Source organism: Phalacrocorax carbo, chromosome 6 (assembly GCF_963921805.1).
Source record: "Phalacrocorax carbo chromosome 6, bPhaCar2.1, whole genome shotgun sequence".
Taxonomy (NCBI): Eukaryota; Metazoa; Chordata; class Aves; order Suliformes; family Phalacrocoracidae; genus Phalacrocorax; species Phalacrocorax carbo.
The window spans coordinates 20,603,569-20,629,243 of record NC_087518.1 but is presented as its reverse complement, the minus strand read 5'-3'; the positions used below and the strand labels follow the sequence as shown (position 1 = coordinate 20,629,243).

General features: G+C 52.6%; 1 protein-coding gene across 5 annotated transcripts in view; it reads left to right on the top strand.

Moving 5' to 3' along the window:
- The first annotated feature begins 8,129 nt into the window (after window positions 1-8,129).
- Window positions 8,130-25,675, top strand: part of LOC104052264 (semaphorin-3D-like) — a 28,115-nt gene continuing 10,569 nt past the window's right edge. Inside the window, exons 1-2 of one of the 5 annotated variants that reach the window (XM_064454127.1) lie at window positions 8,130-8,365; window positions 20,991-21,195. In XM_064454127.1, coding sequence (XP_064310197.1) covers window positions 21,072-21,195 — 124 coding nt within the window. In that variant the 5' untranslated portion in view covers window positions 8,130-8,365; window positions 20,991-21,071. The remainder of the gene's footprint in view (window positions 8,366-20,990; window positions 21,196-25,675) is intronic. The other 4 variants (XM_064454125.1, XM_064454123.1, XM_064454124.1 and 1 more) reach the window with 4 other exon arrangements.

The window sequence follows — 25,675 nt, the reverse complement described above, 5'->3', positions numbered from 1 at the left end:
ACACTGGGTGTCATCTGGGCTTCCCAACCAGGGCAGAGCCCTCTTCTTCCTCTCCACAGATCTGGTGGCAGTGGTGTTGGGGGCTCATGTGGGGACATAGCTGTGCTGGTCCAGGGTGGCAAGGACTGGGTAGTGGCCTGCAAGGGACTGTGTGAGTCAGAGGAAAAGCCATTCTGAGCAGGTGCTGCTCATGCAGCCCCAGGAGGTGCGGGGGCAGCTCTGGGGCAGGGATGCATAACCAGGATGGTTTGGCCAAAGCACAGTGAAAGTGTGTGTGCCTGTGAGAACGGCAGGAACTGTGGGTGACAAGGCTGAGTGTGGCCTGTACAGATAAGGACAATGCTGATGGCAGTGACCAGCAGGAGCAGACAACGTGCCAGATGGGCAGGAGGGTGGTGTCTGAGCTGTGGTGGCTGGCACCCACCGCTGCCTTCCTGTTCACCTGGCAGAGACCAGGCCCCAATGTGGCTTTCAAATATCCCAAAGGAGGGAAAACCAAAGACATGAAGGTGTTGAAAACAGCAAGATGTGGAGATGAAGGGCCATCTGCAACACTTGACAACTTCTACAGGGAGCAAAAGGCCTGTCCAAGCTGCATTTCCTTGTCTCTGACACAGACAACCCCGGAGAGGTGTGGGGGACTTGCTTGCTGGCACTCCAGTCCTTGGTGCTGCACCCAGCGATGGTGGAGGTACGGACAACCGTTGCAGTGTTGGTGAGTACGTGGGTGTGAGGGGAGGGAACATGTGTGCCCAGGGCAAGTCATATCATTTAGAAAGGGTTTATAACAGCCCCCTCCTACCAGAAAGTCCTGTTGTGCCAGGTCCAGGGGGTCTGCAAACTGGGGGTGAGGAACTACTCAAGAACCTTGCTGTAGAGAACCATGCGGAAGTTTAGATGGAGAAAGTGTGGTTGCTTGTGCATTAAATTAGACATTCGGGAACACAACCAGCAGCCAGGAGCAGCTTGTCTGGGTCTATAGGTTGGGAGAGTCTGGGTGATGGTGATAATGATGCTTTTAATGGGCATGTGGGTGATGACCCTGAACCACAGGACACCTGTAGCTCTGTTAGAGTGGAAATAGTAAGGAATTATCACAAACTAGAGCCTGAGTGAATAATGCAAAATCTCAAAGCATAGCAAGCATTCACGCTCCTCCTAGTGATCTCCAAACAAGGGCAAAGAATTTGACAAAATTTGCAGGAGGCAGCCCTGACTGTATGGAGTTCTGCAGTCTGGGCAGCAATCTGGGGCTTGGGTCCTCATGGGCGTCCCAGGCACGAAGGACAGCAAAAGCGATGGGCTCCTGGGGATGACCTCCCTAAAAGGGAGCAGTTGTGGTGGTGTGAGGTTTGGAGGAGCAAGCTTGTGCTCTTGAGTCTGGAAATTACTCGTGCGCAAGGGTAAAAGAAGGGTGACTGTGATGGGACATCATTTTCAGTGACACTGGGGAGAAGGGGAATTTGGGAGTAGATCAGTAGCTGCTGCACAGACTGTCCTACACCTGGGTGTACTGGACACCTGTGTGCGCCAAAAATGACCACCCACAGAACATCATTCACAGACAAAATAGGAGGGAGCGTTTACAACCAACTGCAGGAACCCTTTATCTGATTTTATTAATTTGCTAAGTGGTGCATTTATCTTAGTGAAAACCTGTTAATGACTGATGCTGTGTAATTAATTGGGAGATAATAAAACAGATAAATGTAAGAGCAGCTTCCTTTAGACAGATGGACCTCACTAAATAATATATGTTCCTTGGCTTAGCTTCGCCTTCACTTGCTTGCTCGCTTGTAGTCAGCGTGATGTGCATATGTGAAAGGAGAGGCAACACAGCACTCTCCTTGTAGGCCAATTGCCAGGGCTCAAGTCAGGAACAAGAGAGGAGCAGGAGCAGACTGTGGGAAAAAGAGGAAAAAAAATTAATTTAAAAAATAATTGCAGGGTGCATCTGTCTCCAATCAAGAGAAATCGCTTCTCTCTCTGTGGAGATAGATCTACCTCCCATTATTTATATTAATCATAGAAATACTAGATTTGTTGGCCTCCATTATTTTAAAGATCATAGTAAATGATTATGGGAAATCAGGAACATTGCTTGTGATTTAAGCTGTTGGAGCAATACCATGTTACTCACAGAAGTGCAGGATTTCAAGAGGATGTGCTGTCTGTGGCTTGAAAACTATACTTGCCTGGACTGAAGAGAGTATCCCAGTACCAGCCCATGGAAAATCGAGGTAATCCCTGCATTTCACACTGCCTTAATTCCTCTTCCCAAAGACAACCGAGCAAGTACCTCTGTGTATTCCCTTGAAGTCATGCATGTGTATATAAGGTATGTACATATATACATAGGCGTAATGTCCACCCATGTTGTACATCAGCTGGAGGATATCCAGTATTAGGGAACGTGGAGGAGCCCTCCACTGGGGTTGGGATGAGGTGACTGGGACGAGGTTATTAACAAACTGGAATAGATAAATAGAGTGATAAGCTAAAAGCGTTGAAAAGAAGCACCAAGCCAGAAAACATCACATTCTCTTAAGAAAACAGCAGCACAGGTGGTGATGTAGAAATCCTGAGTTTTTTATCATTGGTATAGTGGTTTTGGTGTCTTTAATGTTTTCTAAAGGATGGTCACCTAAAGCCACAGCTTTATTGTGACTACCCTTATATCTTATAATTACTTTGTATTTCAAAGATTATTCACAGCTATGCTAGTGCTGTAGCTATGTACAGCATGTTGCCTTGTGTGCCATCCTGTGGTGATGGGTATGACTGAAGATTACAATTTCTTTTTATTTTTTGGAAGGCCCAGAAAAGAGTATTTGAACAGATCACAAGGTAAGTCCTGTGTTGGAACAGTTGATTGGCATGGAGAAATTATTCACAGGAGGAGGACTGCAGTGATGTGTAACCAGTACTAAGGCGGGTATGAATAGAAGTGTGTGTGCAAGGAAGCATGGCAAGAAAAGGCAGAACAAGGCATTGAAAAGGATGGCCTGTATGGGTAAGGAAGGATACTGATCCTGGGACACAGCTGCTAGCAGCACTGGTGCCAGGCTGCACTCGGCGTGGAGACATTTTTAGTAAAAGGCAACAGGAGCCATGTACTTCATGTTGGCCAGTTTAGGGGGAACCAAAGGGGAGGCTAAGTCCACCATTTAAAGGGTGGGAGGTATAGGCAGGCCACTTCTACTTGGACCCCTGTCCAAGGTGGGGGCTGATCTTGGAGCTCCATCAGCTGCAAAGGTTGGTATGCAGGAGGCTGATTTGGACATCTGAGAGTCTCTGGAGCAAGAGCTGCTTTTCCCCTCTTCCCCAGTGAAAAGCCAGTAGATTTCCAATATTTATTCATATTAATATTGATACAACAGTGATTCATGACCTTGTAAGTGGAACATAGTAATGTAAAGAGTTGGAGTTGTGTTTTCTAAAAGGAAGAAAACAGCAAGGTGAGATGAGGGAATTGTTTGTAAGGGGGCAGGGTTTGTAAGAAACCAGGGAATGTGGCTCCCTCCACAGCAGTAACCTGCTTCGAGGGAGAAGAGATGCAGCTGGAAGGAGGATGGGGTTGGGGCTGCCCCTCTCAGCTCCAGCACAGCTGGGAAAACCTGGAGTGGGGTGACAGAGGCAAGTTGTCCTGCAAGGTGGGAGCAAGACTTTTCTGCTGTGGGCTGAATAAAACAACTGCTGCTTTATCTCACTTATGGCTCTCTCCAGAGTCCCTTCCAAAGAGCAGGAGTGACACAGCCTTTTGCTAATGTGTGGTACCTGCTTAGCTCCCCCTGGGGACATCCACAGCAAGGGGGACATGGGCTGCATGGAGCAGAACAGGTCGGCAATAACAAATGCTCTGCAGCAAATACACACCGTGGGGCTGCTTCCCTCTATAGCATGGCACCAGGGGGGCCCATGAATGCAGGAGCTTTTGACTGCTCCTTCTGCAAAGCAAGCATGCTTATTCTTTGCAGGTCTGGCTGAAGTGTGCAAAGATGGTCCAAAAAGCCAGTCAAGGGGTGGGCATAGGATGAGGTACCAGTTCTATTGCAGCATGGACATGGGAGAGCAAAATGCATGTTACTGGAGTAGTGCAAAGGCTGAGGCCAGAGCTGGCCACATCTCCCTGACCTGGCAGGTCCATTTGGGAACCCGCTGTGAAATGCTCTACACAGTTTGGCATAGAAAAATATCACATCTCTACAGCCCAGGCACACCCACTCCATCAACGGTGGCATTAAACACACTGTTGTTCTCAGAGGCAAAACTCCACAAATGCTCCACAAATTGGTTTTGTACCACTCAGCTGCAAGTGAACTAAAAAAGCACAACCCCCAGGGATTTCTTGCCTAATATAGCAAGTGAAGCTACTGCTGGGCATCAAGGGCATTGCACACTTGTACAGGTATAGCTAGACTTGGCACTCAGGCAAGTCCTCAACAGGCAAAGCTCTGCCAGAGCACCACCAAAGCACAGGGACACCAGCAAACAGAAGATGAGTGGGCTACAGTTCTTCTACTGGTAAAATCTTTAGGAGTGAATACATTGCAATTAGCCATTTTTTATATAACTTTCAAAAAAATCCAAAGGCCTTCTCTGTATCTGAAATGAAAGATCTGAAATAAAAATCTGTATGTGCCTGTAGTTAAACATGGGAAGATACTGGATGAGTATCACAAACAATTTTACTCATTTAATGTTTTAAAACAAGGTACAGGAGTTTAATGTTCAGAGGAGGCTGTTGCTTAAAACATCCCCATTTCAATGTAGGTTATGTATTTCTGTATTTATCCATATACATACAAGAAAGACCATTCTAATCTTTGTTCCTTGCACTGGGGACATTATGCTTTCAGATGTCAACAAGTATAATCTTTGAAACTGCACTTTCATGGACTTCCATCCAGTAGCACAAAGATGAATGGCACTATAATAAGTCACTGTTATGGTTTAACCCCAGCTGGCAATTCTGCCCCACACAGCTGCTTGCTCGCTCCCCCCTGGTGGGACGGGGGACAGAATCAGAAGAGTAGAAGTGAGAAAACTCATGGGTTGAGATAAAGACAATTTAATAAGAAAAGCAAAAGCTGTGTACGCCAGCAAAGCAAAATGAGGCATTTGCTCCTTCCCATCAGCAGGCAGGTGTTCAGCCATCTCCAGGAAAGCAGGGCTCCATCACACGTAACAGTTACTTGAGAAGACAAACACCATCACTCTGAATGTCTCCCCCTTCCTTCTTCCCCCAGCTTTACATGCTGAGCATGACACCATATGATATGGGATATCCCTTGGGTGGGTTGGGGTCAGGTGTCCCAGCTGTGTCCCATCCCAACTCCTTGTGTACCTCCAGCCTCCTTGATGGTGGGGTGGGGTGAGGAGCAGAAAAGGTCTTGACTCTGCCTAAGCACTGCTCAGCAGTAACAGAAACATCCCTGTGTTACCAACACTGTTTCCAGCACAAATCCAAGCCATAGCCCCACACTAGCTACTACAAAGAAAATTAATTCTAGCCAAACTCTAGTCAAAATTAACTCTAGCCAAAACCAGCACAGTCACATAAGACTGTTGTAGCTGAGATGATAAGCAGAGACAGAAGCCCTTGCCCAAATTCTAAATTGATTTTTTTTTTGCCAGCACATTTTGAAGGGGATATGGCTTGGCCAAGTTGCTTCTGGAGTGTGTGGAGAAGGGGTTGAATGGGACAAGATGGCTCCAGGCTGACCCACAGCAGCACCCCTCGCCATTGGTAAAACAGTGCTGGCCCAGGAGCTAACACTACGAAAAATAGCTTCCCTACAGCAATAGGCAGCTGAGAAGACATGCACTTTCCAGGCTAACCTCCCAGTGCTTGAACTCTGCTACACGAGCTCAGAGTCCTGCTGCTGCAGCTCATCCCTTAATGCATGGCCATGATGTTCATCAGCTCATGCTGCAGCCCTAGCCAAGTCTGCAGCAGGTGGCTTCCTGCCTGGCACCTGCTTCCCTGCTCCCTTGGGAAGGTGCATATGCTGCTGGAAGGAGAACAAGTTGTATGGGTTACTGCCAGCAGAGGAAAAAGGCAGAAGCAGTTGATAGGCCAAGGGGTAACGGTTTTAAATTAAAAGAAGGTAGATTCAGAGTAGATACAAGGAAGAAATTTTTTACAATGAGGGTGGTGAAACACTGGAACAGGTTGCCCAGAGAGACTGCAGATGCCCCATCCCTGGAAACATTCAAGGCTGGATTGGATGGGGCTCTGAGCAACCTGATGTCCCTGTTCATTGTGGGGGTGGTAGGGGTGGTGTGTTGGGTTAAATGATCTTTCCCTTCCAACCCAAACCATTCTGTGTTTCTGTAGCGTTTCCAGTTGTGAAGGGGGATCCGCAGCTTGCTGTGATCATGCTGGCATGTATCCAGCATCTGCTTTCATGCTCGGGCACAAAGGGATGGCCCAATCCCCGGGAAGCTGAAGCGGATCACAAAGGCCAACCCAGCTGTATGCAGCACTTCTGCGAGCAATTCTCGGCACCTCCAGGAGCACGGTTCTGCTGCATGCATGTGTTGCTCAGTCCATTTGTAGCCTGGAGGAGGCCAGGCCCATCCAGCTGTTAAAGTGCACTACGCTTCCCTGCAGAGTGCTTGGGTGTGTTGCAAGGAAGCTGGGGAAAGTGAGCATTACACCCCAGGGGACAGAGTCCCTCATCCCATACAATGGAAGGATGGGCTGGTCCAGAAATGGCAAAGAGCTGAATAACAGCTTGAAGCTCACCCTCTGGAGCCATGTCCAGTCATCACCTTACAAACTGCTGTTGCAGACAACCCCAGTGAGCAGCTCCCATGCTACAGGATGCCTGTGTGCCTAAGTACCACATGACTTCACACTGCATCATGCGGAGCATGATCCAGAGTGAAGGAAAGGATCAGTCTGAGGAGCTAGAGTGCCTGCGTTGGGGTGGTTTGGATACCCATTGAGCAGGAGCAGCAAGAGCAGGGTCACCCCAGCACAGGTGGTGCCCTGGCTCACTAGGATGCAGTCCCACAGGACCCAGGCAGGGCAAGCATGGTTGTAGTGACTGGTCCCACCAACAAGCTGGTGACAAAGCTGCCTGTAACATTAGTCTGAGGTCCATCTGGGAGACAGAGCTGCCTATATCAGGCTTAAGTCCATCCAGGAAAGCAGCCTGGACCCAGCACAGACCTACCTGCAGTACCACTTGGGAGGGGGCTTATGGCCCAGGCCTGGGCTTAAATAGAGCCCCCAGCCCAAAAGGCAGCAGGTGGTTGAGTGGGGGCCCAGGTGAAGCCAATTAGTGTCCCAAGGGCCCCAACACCCTCCCTTGGACCTTCCCTATTGCTGAGGCTTAGGAGAGGGACCAAGCAGCTCTCCAGGCATAGGGCAGTTAAGCAGCAAAGTCCCTTTCCTCCAAAGACCTGTTAGGGTGTATCTGCTCCAGCATCTTAATTTGGCTCAGGGGTGCATTTCTGAAACCAATCTCCTGCCTTTCCCTGCTTTACTACACTTTGGATTGCATCCTGGAGCAGTTCTCGAGAGCCCTGGCTTGGGAGAGCATCAACTGGATTCCTTTCAGATAAAACAAAAATCAAATGTGCTCAGGAACGCACTTCATGCTCCCCAGCCACTGATGGGTGTTCAGACCAGAGCAGAACTCATCTGAAGTGAAAAAAAACCCTTGTAAATGTATAGTTCATACATTGGGTCCTTGGCCATATGGGTCCACTCTCACTGCACCACACTAGTGCACAGCCACCAGAGCCCAAATCCTCCCAGATTTCCTTTTCCATAACATTTCATGTCTTGAGGTGCTTGTGGACCAGAGCTTTCCTTTGGACACCTCCCCTGGCAGGCAGCAGTGGGATGGTGTCTGCATACCTCTAGTCCCCTTTCACCCCGCTGCATTCTGCTTTCTCCAATCACAAGAAAAAAAAGGAGCCATGCATCCGATGGGCTGCTTTACTATCCCACCCCCGTTAAGTGTGCCTTGAGCTTCAGGAATGAAATATTCCGGGGAAAAGCCGAACACTTTCCTATGACTTCAGACAAGCCTCACAGCCCCCGGCCAAATCAATCCTTTTACCACTAGATGGCAATTGCTGCTCGCGGATCCCGGGCCGAGCAGCCCGGTTGAGAGGTGAGCACACCGGGAGTGGCGGGACAGAGGGTTCACCAGCAGCCGGGGCGGGTTTTATGAATGAAGAGCTGCCCCTGCTGCCATCCCCACGCCCCCTCCCCCGGCTCCTCCCTGCTGCCTTCAGCCTCCAGCCTCCAGGTGCTTTGGGTTTGCTGGGGGCAATGAGCTGGAGGCTGCTGGGCTGGCGGCAGGGTGGGCTCGTCACCGCTGAGATCCTACAGGCTCCTTGGCTGGTGAGTAGCTGAGAGATGGTTTTAATTGTTAATAAGCTTGACAGCCCAGGCTGGACTAGGCTGCCTTATTTCTCTTCCCGGGAGACCCAACTGGGGTAGCATTCCCAGTGGGAGCTGCTCAGCCCGGGTGGCTGAACCAGGTCTGACCCGCTGTAAACGTGCCTGTTTTTATGCTCTGCTTTGTTGCATTTTATATGTATGTGCAGAGTAACTTAGGCGTCACTTGGCTTTTTCCAGCTCCTACAGAGAGAGCAGAGCTTATTTTGCTGCTCCATTTGCCAGAGTGCTCAATGAAAAGTTTGTGGTAATAATCTTTTATGGTTATATCTATTAATGCCTTAACTTGGGTTGCAGGAGGCTTTATTGCTTTAGTAAAGCTTTCTGTCTCCAGAGCTGGTTTTTCTGGGGCTCCTGGACTCTGATGCTCTGCTTTACTGCTAAGGTTTAACAGCCTGAAATAACCATATTGGTCAGATTATCACTAAACCTAGCCCATGCTGGGGACTTTTCCACAACAAAGACAGCTTTGTTGGATTTCCCCCTACCCTCCAAATAAAAATCAATCATTTGCCTCCAAGCATTTGTGACAGCCACAGCCTTGGTCCAAGGAGAAAAAAAGTAACCTCCCTGGTCTTTGGGGGGAATTGTCCCCTGCTTGGGCTCCATTAAATCTGTTGGGACAGGGAAATTGTGCTTTTTCGACCTCCCTCTCTGCAGTGCCTCAGCTCTCACAAACCTTGGGACATACAATATAGCAGGCAGAAAAGAAACAGAGCCTGGGAAATGCTGAGTGCTCTCCAAAGGAGTCCTTTAACTAATGATCCTTCTTGGAAACATTGCAGAGCCTGGGTGTGGATGGCTGGGAGTCAGTAGCCGTACATACCTCGAGCATCTTGAAAGTGATGGGTGGATGTTTCAGTGCGATGGGGTTGTGATACTCAGGGTGAGGGTGGGAGGGAGAAGACTAAATGTTTGTCTATGTCTAGAAATAAATAACAAAGCACTTGATGAACTTAAATTAAGACAAAGAGGGTTATTTCTTCCTGTCCTTGAAATAAGACCACCTCTGGCGTGAATTATGGCTCCTGAAAGTGTGGGGCAGTCCTACGCTGCAGCTGGACAGCCTGGCCAAGGGATGCACTGTCAACTGGAAATCATCAGGAGGTACCTAACAGCCAGGGTGTAGCTGGGCTTTGGTAAGACCAAGCCTTAGGTTGCTGCCACGGCTGTGTTCAGTTAGGCAGTTTATTGCCCATAAGGAACCACTGCATTAATCTGACTGCTGAGCATCAGTGTGAAATTTCTGCTAAGCTGGAAACCAGCGTTTTTTGATGTAGCCTCAAGCCCAAGGGAAGAGAGGAAAGTGCTCTAGGAGAGTTGGTCACAGACTTGCAGCTATCCTGCACACATGCCAGCCACACAACCCACACACAAGCCACGGAGAGCTTTCTCTTTGCCAAGTGGAGCATGTCCCATCTTTCCGCTGGCTGGTCCTCACACAGCTTTCAAAGGGAGGAGGGTCTGGCAGCCCCGATGGCTTGACACTGTGGGTTGCTGTAATGTATAGATTTCTCCTGCTGAGTTAATGGTACTGAAAATGACAGAGACACAAACACCCTTATGATTTATGAGCTGGGGATGGGGAAGTCAATTGGAAAGCCAGGGCAGAGATATCAGATCTATAAGAAATATGGGAAGAATTCATCCCTAATCTAATCTCACTGAATTCCACAAGGATGCAAAGACAGGGATCATTTGCTGTGGTTCCTTAGGTTAAGATTTAAATAGGAAACCCCCAAGGATGTAAATTGTTCTCCCAAATATTAATGCGCTTGTGTGTGGAGGCTGGAGAGGGGATGCCATGGTCTGAGCCATCTCGGCTTGCTAGATAAGAGATGATGTTAGGCTGTGGGGCTGCCAAGCAGTGCTGAGCTCAGGCAGAGGGAGCAGGAGCCAAGCCTGAGGCCCTCTGCAGGGCTTGCTGCTAATGATGCTTTTTGCTAAACCAAGCCCTTGAGCCAGCAGGGCTGGCAGGTATTCTCGCCGGTGAGGGTTTCTGGCTGCCTCACTCTCTGCTGCGCTCCTGTGACACCCTCTCAGAGGCTGTTTACAGCAAAGATGAAGACTTATTGTAAACCTTGGCTCCCAGACTCTTGGAGCTGCCTCTTCCTCCAAGTTTGGTCTATTCCGTCTCCAGCTGGGATTACAGTGAGAGATGGGTAAAGTCTTTACAGGCACTCGCTTGTGCAGTTACAAACCTGGTGTTGAAAGCAAGAGATCTGTCAGCTGAGTAACCCCTGGCCCTGGGGGCAGCTGGGAGTGCCTTTCAGCCAGGGAATGGCAGGGACATACCTGGTCTCACCCGTCCTCTTTGAGGAGCGCTCCTCTGGGAGGAGGTCTGCTCAGGGGGACCCACTGCACCCTGCTCAGGGTGGCAAGGAGCTCCTGCAGGGGATAGGCTGCAGTGGGAAAGAGGGTGAAAACAGCATTACCTGTTCTGGACTGGGTCTCCAGCTTTGGTCCTCCCTGGTCCCTACAAGCCACCCATCACATCCTCACCTAGTTCTTACTTCTGTCCTGCTCACAGGAGCTGGCTGTACCTTCTCTGACTCTTTCTGCCCAGGGAAACTGAAGCACAGAGTGCCAAAATGACCGGTGTGAGGTTGCAGAGCTGGGCTTACAGCACAGGGGACCGAGTCGTTCTGCCTCCCTATAGACCAGATCATCCCAAATCACAGCCATAAAAATCTAGCATCTACTTGTAGCTAGATTTTTATGCCAAGGTATGACAGTGATTTCATTGTACCTGGAAATGAGCACTCCATATTCCTGGCAGAGATAAGCCTTTATTATTCCCCAGTGTGGACACCGTGGGACATTTGGGCTCTGCCATCTCCATGCTCAGTGACCCCACGTAGCCCCCAATCCACCCCCAGCTCTGCTGTACCTGCAGGCATGCCACGCATGCGCTCCGGGATGGCACAGCCCAGCTCTGCCAGTAGGATGGTATGGCGTGGAGCGCAATTGTTGCAAATGTCACCCCAAGTTAACTTGGGAGCCTGCCCAGGATATGGTTTCCCTAAAACAATGCTGTTCACAAGCCATGTGGGGTTATTGTTCTTGTCTCACATGCTGGCAGGCTGCCGTTTATTGTGTGCAGGAACTACTCTGCTTCCCCCACCATCAAGTTCAGGTTTATTTCCCCATTTTCCAGGAGATCACTGATGTCAGCTAATTTGGCCTGAGCACTTTGTAGTACGAAGAAAAGGCTTTCAGTTTCAATCTGTCCATTGTCCACTGAGAGAAAAGCCGGTCTTCCCATGGTGCATCCTCCCACACAGGCAGGTGGTGACAGCTCTGTCACTGCATGCTACTACATGCTTACTTATGCATGGGCAGGGGTAGAGTGAAGTTCAGTGCCGAGATTTCTAAAAGCCCTGGTCTGTGCTGCAGGAGGACGATCTGCTGTTTGGAGGAAGGTGGGACACTTGGGGTCAATCCCTGCCCTGCTAGGGCTCCAGTTTGGCAGTGGGCAGGTCACTTTGTCTGCATCTCAGCTTCACACTGGAATAATGACAGCCACAGTGGCCTTCCACAGCGGGACACTGTGCAGATAAGTACATGGAGGACTGAGAGGCCTTCACATGAACTAGGGGACGGACAGGGAGGATTTGTCCTGGGAGCAGTGCCTTGGGAGTGGTATGCGGTGGTGGTTGCTTCTGGGCTGCACTGGCCAGCTGGGGATACTGGCAGAGGGAGCTGTGCTGTGAGGAGGTACCTCCACTTGTGACCATCCCCTGGTGTGGGTTACTTCTGTTTTGGCTAGCCAGCTAAATGATTGCAACAAAGGGAGCTGTCTGCCTTCGAACATACTGCTGCCAGCAGTCACCCTGGTTCCCCCTGCACAAAAGCTATGGCAGTCCAACAATGACTGACCCGCCCCAACGCCTGAAAGATGTGCCTTCATCTTCAGCTCAGCCTGGAGTTGACATGGTGTGTCCTGGGCAAGAATGAATGAGCAGCCAGCTGGGGTGAACAGCCCAGCGTCCATCTGCAGTGCCTCTGCTGGTCGCTGATCCTAGGAAATACCCTGCACAGAGGCTGAAGCCTGGCTCTAGACAACACCCTTTGCCACAGCAAAGCTGCTGGGGTGGGGACTGCAAGGTGGCCCAGCCACTCAGGAGCTCACTGCCAGGCAAAGATGTGTTCCCTGGCTCCCCGAGCACCATGGCAGAGCAAAAGGCAGCCCATTGAGGAGGCTGCCGGAGCGTGGTTCTCTGCAGGGGTCCAAGGCTTGCAAGCCAGAGAGCTTACCCAGAAATCCAGTCTGTAATTACTGAGGAGCCCAGCCAAGAGGCTCTGAGAAGAAGCAGATAACAGTGCAGGCACCCTCCATCCTCATTAAAATACTTTCTCCAGCAAAGCCCCCCACGCCTGCCCAGCTTGTTCCAATTAGCGCAGCAGGCCAGGGAGACCAGAGAGCAGGGCTCCTGCTGATGAAAAGAAAACACTGCAGAGTTTAAGTGTCAGGGGATGCAGGCGACCCTGGCTGGGACAGCAAGAGGCCCTGGGAGCGTGACTGGCAGTCGTGTTGCTGGCTGGCAATGGTGAAGCGGATGAGCTGGGTCACTGAGCAGTGGAGCAGGTGCTTCACAGCCAGCTTCTGCCTGGAATATCCCTGGGATTCTAGCTGGGGAAATGCAGTGAAGCCAACAGCTCTCTGAGAGTTGCTGAACATCTCTGCCCAATAGGTCTGGAGGTGGGAAGCAATAATCCCACTTCAAAAGGAGAAAATGCATGTTACAAATTGTGCAGGTTTGCTGCAAAATGCCTTGGCAGCTTAAGGTAACAATAGGCTCTGATTTGGGAGTGCTGGAAAAGACTGCAGCCTGCCTGTCCAGGGAGCAGGGATGCTTCTGCGCTCCCCAGAGCTGGTTCTCTTATGAGACATCCCTGGGGATGGAGCTGTCTCCAGCCCCTGGGTCTCTGCTGGGGTACTTCAGAAAGGCCCCCTAGAATGCTGGCCCATGCCCACCAGGACCCTGACCAAGCCCACCACTTCTTTTCCAGGGGCCACCAAAGGACCAGCAGCCCATGACACTAGGTGATGGCTGAGCCTGTCCAGGTTCAAGGTGGTGACCCAGGGCTGGCAAGCTCTGTATGAAAACCCTGGGTGTCACCCAGCCCCTCTTCCCACCAGAGGCTTTCCAGCCAGCCTGGGGGAAGAAGCATTAGCAAAGCTCTCCCTGGTTAGAGCCTAGGCTGACTCCTGGCCTTGGAGCCCCTGCCGGGACTTAGAATGTGCGTGATTCACCCAGACCCAGCCTGGAAAGTCTGAAGCCCAAAAAATGGCTTTTGAGTGGGGCAGAGCTCCCCAAGCCTCCTGAGGGCTGTATTGAATGTCAGCCCATGTGGCAGACAGGTGACAAGGGTGGGTTTTATCTGGCAGGCAGCATCGCGGTATAAATGGCTCTGAGGAACGCAGTGCTGCCTCTGGGGACTCCTGAGGCTTTGGGGAGCTGGCCTGGCAGGAGAGTGGGCAGCACAGACACTCTTCGCTACCTTATTTGGGTACTTTTTCTCTAACATATCAGAGGGTGGCAAGTCCCTTCCCAAATGTGAAAGAAATTTTAAGCTCCTCAGTTGCATTAGGAGGCACATTGAGAGTTTAATACGCAAAGTCAATCCAGTGTTTAATACACAAAGTTAATCTGGAGTTTAATATGCCAAGTCAACCCTGGTTGGGCTGAGATGAGCTACACAGCTTCTGCCCAGTGTGAGACACAATTGCTCCATGATTGTCCTACCTCCCTGACCCTCCATTTTGTCTGGGGAGGAGCCCAGCCTTCTTCCTCCAAATTTGCCTCTGCACCACTGGCAGCTGGTGTCCTGGCATGGTTTGCCCCTCTGGAGCCCTGGCCTGGGCAACACACCACAGTCACTTGCCTGAGCTGGGGCTTGGCAGCAGGACCTTAGCACTGCTCTGTACTGATGCTGCAGGCATGAAAGCTGCGAATGGAAGTGGGGAAATGTGGTGCTGGTATGGCAAGGAGAGGGCCAGAGGGTATGCAGAGTCCTAAGAAGTCCCAGCCTGCCTAGGTTTTCTCTGAGGTGTATTTGCCCAGACTCAGCAGTCCGGTGGCACTGGAAGCTGCCTGTACTGTGGCAGCATTTTAGGTGAGAGGAGACTTGCAAGGTGCAATTGCACTGCATCTCCATCCGGCTTTCTCTGTGCATTGGACTTGTAACCTCCCTGGTGCTGGTTTCCCTTGGGGTGAATTAGAGGCAGGAAGAGTGGAGGTTATGCAACTGGCACTACCTGGCTCAAGCAGCACATTCAAGAGCACCAAAAAACCCTAAGGAACCTGCTGCCTGAAAACGTAGGCCAATCCAGCCCATCACCATGCCCATCACTTTGCAGTGAGACAAACCCGGCTGCTGGGCCACCTTCCCAGCCCAACACCCAAAAGCCAAGCCAGAGCAGGTTTCACCTCTCTCAATAGTAAGGGAAAGGTAGGGGCTGAGCCAGCAGCCTCCTGAGAAAGGGATTAGCAGGATGTTAAGTGAAGCCAGCTCCTTATCCCTTCATAAACAGCTATTGATATCCTGGCCAGCCTTTGGCTTTTGCACTTGCTTTCAAAAGTTGTGGTCCCAAGCAGAGCATGCCTTAAGCTACTGAAACTTCAGGGAGAAAAACACTGTTAGAGGAGATGCTGTATTTGCCCTTCCAACAATGGTTTGCCCCCTGCTAAAGATAAGGAGCTGAGCCTGGATCCCACCTACCAAGGCCCCAGACAGAGAGAAAAATCCTGTCTGCACAGAAGGGCAGAGACAGCTGGGCTCTGCTGGAGTCCAGGGCAGTGCTGACAGCTGGGTTCATAGCCTGGGATGGACACCGCTTTGTCCGTGCAATAGGGGATGAAAAGCAGCTGCAGAGGCTAAGGTCTGTGTTTGTGCAGCGACGCAGCTGGCATGCACTTAATGTGACATGCCAGGTCTCAAGGACCAGGAATGTTTGCACGTCAGCATACGTAAGAAGTAGAAAAGGGACCAAAATGCTCACGCTCTGTAGTGTCACCACAGGCAGTGAAGTCCTCCAGATACCACCGATACCACAGAGCTGTCCCTGCCCCATCACTGTTGCCACCAGGTACCTATCAGTGAGGACCTCTCCTGCCTGGCAGGGGTGACGTGCCGAAGGGCTGCTGCACGGCAACAGCAACTGGAACTCATTCCTCCCTGCTCACAGTGCTTGGCCCGCTTCGGCAGTGGTGGTTGGCAAGGAAGGGTGATCTGGGGCTAATTGTGATCATGGGCTTTTATCTCAGGAAGTGAGAGCGTAGGATGTTGTCAGGAGATATCCCAGCTGGAAGGCAGCCCAGATCACTGGCCAGCCTTGCCTTGCAGTTGCAGAGAAACACAGGCGAAGCTTGAGCAACCTCAGCCTTGCTCTGCTATTGAACAATTCCTCCTTTCAATCCCTTTGAAATCTATTCCCTCTCATCTTTAGGGTTCTGTGTGGGCATGTGTGACCTGTGTTAGTAAGCTCATTGAAACCCTGCCATTTCACAGGGCACACTGTGACACGCCGGTGCCACTTGAGCTCTGGTGCTGGCTTTTGTGGTCCCAACTTGTGTCATGCTGCAGGAGCATCCCATGCCTCCATCTGTGCCCCACAAATAAGTCAGCACCATAGGCTTTCCTAGTGTCAGCCCAGCCCCAGCCAGGCACCTCTGGGGGAAGGCAGGGAGGGAGCCCACCCCAGTGGCTTTGTCCTCCTCGTTGGAGAATGATGACAGCTGCCTCTCCCTGCAGCTGCTGGAGCATTCATCATCCTGCACGGGATGGAAGGGAGTAACCAAAGCCCTGGGCTGAGCAGGGAGGGTTTCTGTGCCTGTGTGGGCAGGAAGGGGGGACAGGCAGCACTTTAAGAAGAAGGACAGCCATGGACAGAGGTACATGCCACGGCACATGACTAACAGCTCCAGTTGTGCACGTGGCATGCACACAACCAACCTGCGGGTGTGTGTGCAGGGACGGGTACATGGGCTGAGCCATGGGAAGGCACAGGAGAGGAGGAGACTCCCTGATGGCAGGACACAGCTGTCCTGTGCCTGAAGTCCTTGCTGGTTGCTTTGTTTTTCGCCTCAGTTTCTTTGCTGGGGCAAGACTTCTTTCTCCTGGCTCCCAAACAGGGCAGAGAAGGACCTGCCCTCCCAGGCACAATGGGGACCACTCACACCCAGGGCTTCTGCAGAGGGAGGCAGGACAGTCTCAGGAGTGTGAGGCTTGGGTCTGGGAGCCAGGGCTTGGCTGCTTGGGAGCCTTGGGCAGTGCCAGCCCATGAGGTGGGCCTCAGCTCCCTAAAGCTCTCCCATCTCACAGCAAGCTCTAGCACAGTGTTTCGGTCCCCCCATGGGGACGGTCACTGTGGCTGAATGCTGACACAGGGTGCAGCTCCTCTCCTCCTCCCCCCCAGCTCCTCTCCCTTGAGGTCCCCCAGCTGCCAGGGGCCAGCATTTCACCTCCTGCCCACCACCCAGCCAGCCCCGCAGTGTAACTGAAGAAGGCACTAGGCTGCAAATGGTGTGTAGGGATTAGCTGGGACACAATTGGGGCCTGTGAAAGTGGTGGAGCACATGGCGGGCTGTGCTGGGCAGGGAGGCAGCATGGAGGGGCTGCTATTAGTGCCACAGGATCACTGAAGAGCTTGAATTTAGTGTACCCTTCCCTCTAGGGAGATAATCTGTAGCCTGATAAATCCACTGCCAGGGCCCTTCCCCCTCTGAAATTTGGATTGTTTTACACTATTTGCAGCATCACAGCAAATAGGCATTGTCAGGAGGAACTTGGGGCTTTCACGGATGAACAATTCCCTCCCATACACACATGCCTCAAACAGGAGGGATTTATATTTTTCCTGTGCTGCTCAGTCTCTGGCAAGACCTTGCAGGGGACTTTGTCTCCAGAAGAAAAATTCAGCACCATGGCATGAAACAGAGACCCTAGATGACAGCCCAAAGCCTTAAACTGGTTGGACTTCTGCAGGTCACCAGTGGAGGGGGAGGGCACAAGCTAACCACTGGGACCAGGGCATCTGGTGGACTGCTTGCACAAAGTCAGCCCAGCGCTGTGGTGGACCACCCATGCCACCCACACCAAGGCACTCCTGGTGACTTCCAGCCCCTGAAAACAGGACTGCAATCACCCACGCCCCCCACCTCAGGCCCCATGGTGCCCAGAGTATGAAGTCTTAACCCCCAGACATCCCCTCACCCAGCAGCCTGCCCTCATCAGCACTTCCCTCTCCAAACTGAGATAGAAATAGTTGCAGCTCCAGCAGTTGATTATTTAAAGCTGTCGGGAGTGTTTAATTTAACTCTGGATTCATCATCTGCAGCTTGTTTCCATCCACTAGACACTCATGCTCCCCCTCTCAGTGTAAACTCTGCCTCTGCTGAGCTCTTCACCTCCAGGCAGATTTGGGCAGAGGTTTACAGGCAGGGGACGTGACCCTGCTGTGTGTTTCCCCCAGTGTCCCTGCTCTGACTGGCACAGTGAGGGATGCCCCTGTGCTGGGGCTGTGGGTATAGCAAGGTCAGGCACTGCTGCTGTGATTTTTTAGCTGTGCATCAGGGGACAGACATGCTGAGTCCTTCACTGCTGCCTGGGCATGATGGTGGGGGGCCCTGAAGGCTTGGTGAAAGCATGATCTATAGGGAAAACCTTTCTTATTGGAAGTTATCTTCTGACAATTTTTTCTTTCCTTGCCCACTTTGAGCCCCTCCAGCAAGACTCCCTTTTTTTTTGACCCTGTACCCAGGCCTGCCAGGGTTCTAGGTTCTTCCTGTGTGTGGCTGTGGCTCCTGCCACCATCAAACCTGCCTCCCAGCAGGAGGAGATGAAGTGCTGGTACAACTAAGCTGTACATGGGAGCATGCATGCCTGCCCCACTGCCCTGGACCCTGCAGCAGGCATGTGAAGCATCCCTTCTGCTCCCTAAAGCTCGCCCCGTGGCCATGCGTGAGCGTGTCCTGGTGGAATGAGTGGTGCCTAGCCTACCATCTACAGAATCCTGGACCCGCCCTGGCATCCCCTGGAACTCTGGGTCATGGAAGGTTCCTTCCAGGGCCAGCTTAGCTCAAACCTAAGCCTAGCACAGGCCCTGCTCTATTTATAGAAAGCTACAATTAGAGGCCAGAATTTTCCTGAGTCCTCTAGCAACCGAATGCACATTGACAAAGAAGTTCCCTGTCAAATCCCAGGCACGTCTTTGTGATGACCCCTGGGATAGCAGTGCTCGCTCAGGGCATGGCCATGAGTCAGCAGGATGGGGCTGAGAGACTCTTCTGGAGACAGATGAGCATGGGGAAGAGCTAAAATTGCTGGAGCATCCCCGATACAGGAAAGCCACCCTTTGCCTCTGCCTGCTATCCCTCAAGTTCCTAAGGGGTGTCCTCTGGGTGCCATGGGTATGGGGGGGTGGATTTCCAAGCCATTTCCACTGGCTAAATGGGAATAACAGTATCACTGCCAGTTAACAGGTCCCCAGTGTGGCTGGTGGGGTTCCTACCTGGGAACCCTGACTCTCCACAATCAATGTGTCAAGCAATGAGCAATTTACACCTAGGTAAATCCATCATGTTTGTGTTGGGTTTTCTTGTTTTGTTTTGTTTTGTTTTGTTTTGTTTTCCATAGGCAGTGGTTGGCCTTCAAAATGTCTTCCCAACAAAGGGGTAGATGAGTTGAGAGAGCAGCCCAAACCAAAGAGAGAAATAAAATGGCACAGCCTCCATCCCAAGGTTACATCCAGGTCCCAGGGTGGTGCCAGGTCTCCTAGGATGGAGGAAGGCTCCAGACCACAACAGGTTGTGCTGGCCAGAGTGAGGGTAAGGCAGCAGTGAGGGCAGGGAATGGGCAGGAGAGGATCTGGGCGAAGGGACTGCACCCCAGCCTGGCCATGGGCTGCTGCCTGCCCAGATGGAAAGAAACCTCAACCTCTGCAAGCCTGAAACCTCCTCTCAAAGCACAGCTAAGTGCTCCTTCCAAGGAGACCAAGGCAGCTGGAAAGGCTTGGCTGCACCATGCCTACAAGCCCTTCACCAGGACAGCAGAAATCCCCTGGTCCTTGTGCCAAGAGCCTCTGGCCAGGATTGAGCCAAAAAAGCTCATTTTAAATCTTTCAGCCATGGGACTGAAACAACTTAATATGCTGCAAGAGGGGGAGTCGATGCTGCCATTTAGGGACCAGAACATTTATAAGCAGAAAAAATATTCTAAATTGCCTGAACTAACAGATGAGAGCTGCCAGGCCAGCCCTGCTCCCCACGGGAGGTGTGGGAGCTGGTGGACAAGGCTGTGAAACCCTGTATGTCTCTGAGGGGATGTAAATGTAAGAGACTCCTTCCAGCTTGCAGCACCCTGGAGCCAATGGATGCTGGTGGCCTTGGAGAGGTCTTCAGTGACCAGGCAATTTGCAGAGCTATCAGCCAGAGTGATGCATCACGTCCACAGGCAGCTGCAGCTGATACTGAAGGGATAACAAAAGTGGTATTTATGGATAGCACTCTAAAGCATTAATTCCTCCTTCAGTAACAAGGAAAAGATTTAACCCCAAGCTGAGATACGCCAAATATTAGAGGCCCCTTATTGGGCGCTCACCAGGCGCTGTGAGTCTGAGCAGATATTTAGCAGAGAATGCTCATGCTCCGAGAGCCTGTTGGAGGATGTACCATTTCCAAAGCACCACCTGCCTTTTCCCTCATGTCAGGCACCTCCAGGATACTCCAATCCAAGCGCTCCCAAGTACTGCATGCCATGGTCACACCTCCCCTAGGCAGTCTGTAATAGCTGGTCTTCGAAAGTCCCTGGATGTGAAACATGGAGATCCCAGGTGGCAGAAGGGCAGGTGGTAAGCAGGTGTCCCAGCCACAGCTGCATTTCCCAGTACCCAAACTGGCCTGCAAGCACCAGCTGCTCTGCCAGCTCCTCAAGGTGGAGGGTGCAGGGTGCCCCAGCCAGGACAAGCGTGGCTCACAGCAATGGAGTTGTTCAGAAATCCTCCTCATCTTACTAGAACCATTGATGACTGCTGAGGCTGTGAGGACAGCCCAGACAGCGAGATACCCACCTCTTTGGGCCCCCATTTACCGTCACAGCCCAGCCAGTTTTGGCTATGTGAGCTCTTCAAGATGAGCCTTGTCTCCATCTAAGCCTGCGCTCCCCAGGGAGGGGTGGGCCCCGGCCTCCTGGCAGCCTGCAGATGCTCGGCTCAGATAAATGCTGATGAGGTTTGCAGCAGGCACTGCAGGGTCCCCAGCCTGTGCCTCGCTGCCCCAGCCCAGCATGCTGAGCTTGCTGTGGCTGTTACCTCCCCCCGCAGCAGGCTGCACAGCAGTTCTGGCTGATTTTGCAAAACTGTGGGCGTGTGGGGGGCTGGACACTTGCTCTTGGTGGCTCCACTCTGCCAGGCAGCTGGCCTGACGTCTCCTTGGGAATGAGCTGACCTGCCAAGCTGCCACTCGTGGTCCCTTGAGCACCCTCCCCAGCCAGGGGCTGGTGGGACCAGGGTCCTGACCCACACACAGCCCACTACAGTGCAGCCTTCCCTCTTTTCTGCTTGCAGTTGACAGTGGAGGTGGCATCCTAGTACTGGACCATGGTACTGTGAGGGTGACATCCCCCTCCCCAGCTGCAGAACACCAGGATGCACACTGCCCCTGGCCACAGGCTGCTCCTCACCGTGATCCTCCTCTGCCTCCTCCTGCATCAGCCAGGCAGCAGCAAGGCATGTAAGCAGCATGTCCCACGCCTTCGCCTTGCCTACAAAGGTAAGGGGGCTGCCCAGGCAGATTTCCTTGGGGTCTGCACCTTGCTTGGGAGGGCTGGGAGAGCATCCTGCAGGCAGGGAGTGAAGGGGGCATCCAGGGCTCGGAGGAGGCAGGTAGTAGCCCTGCCATTGTGGCTGCAACACCTCCACACATTGGGGGCCTCAGGATGTTTCATAGCTGCATCCCCAAGCACAGCCCCTGAAGATGCTGCACTTGTGCTGCTGGCACTGGAGAAGGGGCTTGAACAGGGAACACCATGCCCTACTTCAGTGCAACACCAGGACTGGCAGGGATGTCTCCTTCTGCTCATACTCACTCTGGGCATCTTATGGTGTGTCCTGGGCTGGAGCTGACCTTGGAAGACCCAGGTCTTCATGCTCACAGTGCATTGGGGACACTGAGCCCCAGGCAGCGCTGCCAGCCCCTTCATCTGCCTCCCACCAGCACAGTCTTGCCCCAGCTCACCCTTTCTGCCCTTACCCCTCCTTTCCTGCTGAGGAGAGGCTGATCTGTTGTACAGATCATTTCCCTGCTGCACTTTACCCTTCCCCCCTGCACCTGTCTTGTTTATTTAGATTATGAGCTCTTCAGGGGAGGCACAGTTTGCTCTTCTTGTGCCTGATGCAAAGGGGGCCTTTTCTCAGTCATCTGAAGATGCAGTAGGAGCAGTCTGACAGGTAGCACAGTACACACCCCATCAGGGAAGTGCAAAAGGGGAGAGTCTCTAGGGGAAGGGTGTCTGCAGGGGAATGACCTGAACAGTTAGAGCAGAGCCCTTTAGCCTGGCAGCTGGTCACCCTGCCATGGACCTGCAGCACGGACTTGGCCAATTTACCTGCTTTCAGCATCTCATATGAGAAGAAGAGCAAGATGCTTTGAAGGACAGACAGTTCAGCACATGGACATGGCAGCTAGCAGGGCTCAGCCAGTCCTTCTCCACAGCTACGAGGTAGCAGTGCAGCTTTCCCATGGGCATCACACTCAAAGGTCTGGGGCCATCCTCTTGGCCTGCTCCAACACCCTGAGAAGCTGCTGTCTGGGCAGTGGCCACCAGCAATGTGGTGGATGCCCTTGGCTTGTGGTTGGAGAGGGCTAGGCTTCCCAGGGATGCTGGATATCCCTGCGGGGAGATGGTCCTCTCTGACAGCCCAGCTCAGAAACACAATGCAGGATCTGCCTTTCCTTGGAGTCACAGGAGGCAGAGCAGGGCTGCTGGGGCAGCAAAGAGTGCAGAGGGACTGCTGACTTCAAAGCCCTACACTGTGCTGGGGCCAGACATGCCAAAAGCCCTCAAGTCTTGGGCAGAGGCAGGAGAGGAAGCTCCCAGCATCTGGCAGCTCAAGGACAACGTGAACAATGGCAGGGGATGTGACTCATGGACAGCACAGGATAGGTTCAAGAACACAATGCCTTGAGAAGTTTAGGTTTAAAAACCCCTAGAAAAAAAAAGATAAAAGGAGCATCTGCCTATGGGATCAGCCTTGCCCTCAGATCCCAGCATGGGGGAGGCAGGCAGTGCCCTTGCGGGGCGGGAGGAGAAGATGCAAGCAGGCTTGCAAGAAGGAAATGACAGCACCGAAGGCTGGGAAAGCAAAGGAAGGATGGGGCACAGGGCATGGGGCCAGGAGCAACAGCAGTGGCTCCCGCCCTGCCGAGGAGGTGAGGAGGTTTATAATAGCACAGCAGCAATCTCAGCCATGTGAGAGGCAGCCTCTGGGTAAGCTGGGTCAGGCTGGGTCAGCCCTGACACTGCCTGGAGCTGAGCCTCTCTGTTTTCTGAGGCCATACAGCAGTGCAACTATGCAGTGAAACCACAGCATGCCTCCCAGCTCCTCTTAGTTTAATAATCCAGGGCAGACACAGCTAGGAGTTGGCAAATGGTTTTCTGCCAGCCTTTGATCTGCAGCCAGCCCAGCGGGCACAGCCCAGAAACCATCACCATGCAGCAAGTGCTCAGGACCACGGGAGGCTGGTGGGTGTCTGGTTATCAGTACCAAAAGCTACACTGGCATGTCTCTTATCAGCCAATGGCAGCGAGGGGCTGAGGCCCAGTTTAGCGCCAAGCTTCCCCTGGGCTTCAGGGATCTCCTCCATAGTCTGCTCTGTCTGATGGCTGGGGGAACATAGCCGGACTGTGACCCCAGGAAGCCTGAGGTCACCCTGCACTGAGGATGCTGTGGCTAAGAGGCAGGAGGAGATGATGGATGAGACAAGGCAGTTACAGTGGTCCCAACAATAAAGAAAAACACCATGGCCTTGGGAGATAATTAGCACAAAGCAGAGGATGTTTCTCTGGGCTCACTCATTGGTTTAGCAACTGTGCAGCTGCTGCAGTGATCACTTGGTTCCCTGCCTCAAGGGTCAGGGCTTGTATCAAATGTCCTGTGCATATAGCTGGACTGGGGGCAAGAAGAGGCTGGTTTGTGCACAACAGCTTCCTGCATATCAGGTCTGGATCCACAGCACTCAGCATCCCCTTGGTGAGGGAGCAAAACTATGCCAGAGTCAGGCCCAGCCCCTCATGGTCATTGACACTGCCAGAAGTGTCATGGTGCAAGTACAGGGCAGTGAGATTTTCCTGGGCCCTCCCACATACTACCACAGCAGCAGGGAGGGCTCCTCCAACATCCTGCCTGACCTTGTCCTCAGAGAGGCCCAGGGCAGGTTAGAGTATGATCAGTGGGTGACATTCCCTGGGACCAGCCTTGCCCCACTCTACTTAATTACACCCATGTATTGGATGAACCTTTGACCTTCCCTCCCACCCCAACCTGAGTCCCCAGCACCCTGCCCTATTTTTCTTCCTGAATCTGGCAGGTCCTGGCCACAGGAGGGTGGGCAGTGCACAGCAGCCCGCTGGGGACCCAGTAGTGACAATGGCCTGCAGGCAGGGACAGGAATTCAGCTGTTATTCCCATTCAGCCAGTGGAAATGGCTTGGAAATCTGCCCCCCCATATCCATGGCACCCAGAGGACACCCCTTAGGAACCTGTGGGATAGCAGGGAGTGAAGTGGGGCTGTGCACAATTTTTCTGGGAGCAAGAGGAGGGCTAGGAGCTCCCCAACACATCTGGGAACAGCTCCTAGCAGAGGGAGATTTGGTCCCCTCAGTAACTGGAGCTCTGACCCCAGAGGGAAGGGAGAAGGAAACAATAGCTGGGAGTAAGTCTGGCTGCATTGGTGTAGATCCAGGCAGGGACCCTTGCCTGCTCTCTGTGGCCCAGCAGTTCCTTCCCCTGCAGGGATGAGCAGACGTCAGTGGCATTTCCAGCTTGCAGGCACTGGCCCCACTTCCCCTCTGCCCTGGAAACAGGGTGGAAGGAAGAGAGACGCAACTTCCCCGGGGCAGCCTGTCCCCTTTGAATGGAGTTGTGCCTGTGCCCACGTACACCTCATCTGTGCCTGGGGCCACACATCCGCCCACGGTCCCATCCATGCCGGCCAGTACCGGCTCCCCTTGACAGCTTCCCTCCCTCTGTTCCTGGCACACTTCTTCAATCCGCATGATTCTGAGTTATTTCTCAGCCTGGGTCTTACAGACCACCCTGGGTTTCCAGATCACTCCAGTCCCCATCCAGCAGCAGCACATCTCCATCTCCCCTTCCCATGGCCCTGTTTTTGCACCTTTCCCTGCACAGCACCAAAGCCAAGAGCAGCCTTTCCAGCATAGCCAGCCTTCACCTTATCCCTAGCCAGATCCCACCACTTTTGAAGAGGACAGCAATGTGGTATGATTTCTGGAAGCACTAAGGCCCGCCTTGGTGCTGGCATCCCCTGCCTTGATCCCTGGGAGCAGGCGCTTGGCGGGGTGGCAGCTGCTGCGATTCCATGTCTGATGCCGAAGCAGCCCCTGCCATGCTGGGGGATGCTCACCCTGGCATCCAGCCCCAAAACCTGGTGCTGCATGTCACAGGCTGATGTTGGCCCCAGGGATATTGTTTCGGAAGTGGTTAACCAAGATACAAGAGCTTATTGTCTCTCTTGCACACCCGCAACTGTGCTGGAGGGGCCATGTTAGCCATCCCCAGGCTTTTGCATAGGAAGAGCTACAGCCTGAACAGCAGACCCTCTCCTGTTGCCCTGCCATGTTCATGGTGGGGGTCCATGGCACACTTTCCCCTTTGGCAAGGTGGCTCTTCCCTCCAGCAGTGCCAAAGGAATGCTCTTAAAAGCCCTTTTCCTGAGCAAGTCAAATGCTGGGTTTAGGCTGTGTGTTAGGATGCAGGGTGGGCAAAATGTGGGGTGGCAGAAGCAGGGTCAGAGCAGCACCCAGGCTACAGCTGGGGACTTCCCTTACAAGCTCCTTGGGCCATGGGCTGGCCATCCATCTGTTTGTCTGTCCTGGTGCACCAACCCACCTGCCCATTCTGGTGCCTGGGGTAAAGCCCAGCAGCCAACTTCAGAGACTAAAAGGCTCAGGGGTGGGCAGAGAAGTGTCCAGGCTGGGATGTGGCAGCTGTTTCCATACAACCTTTCCTTG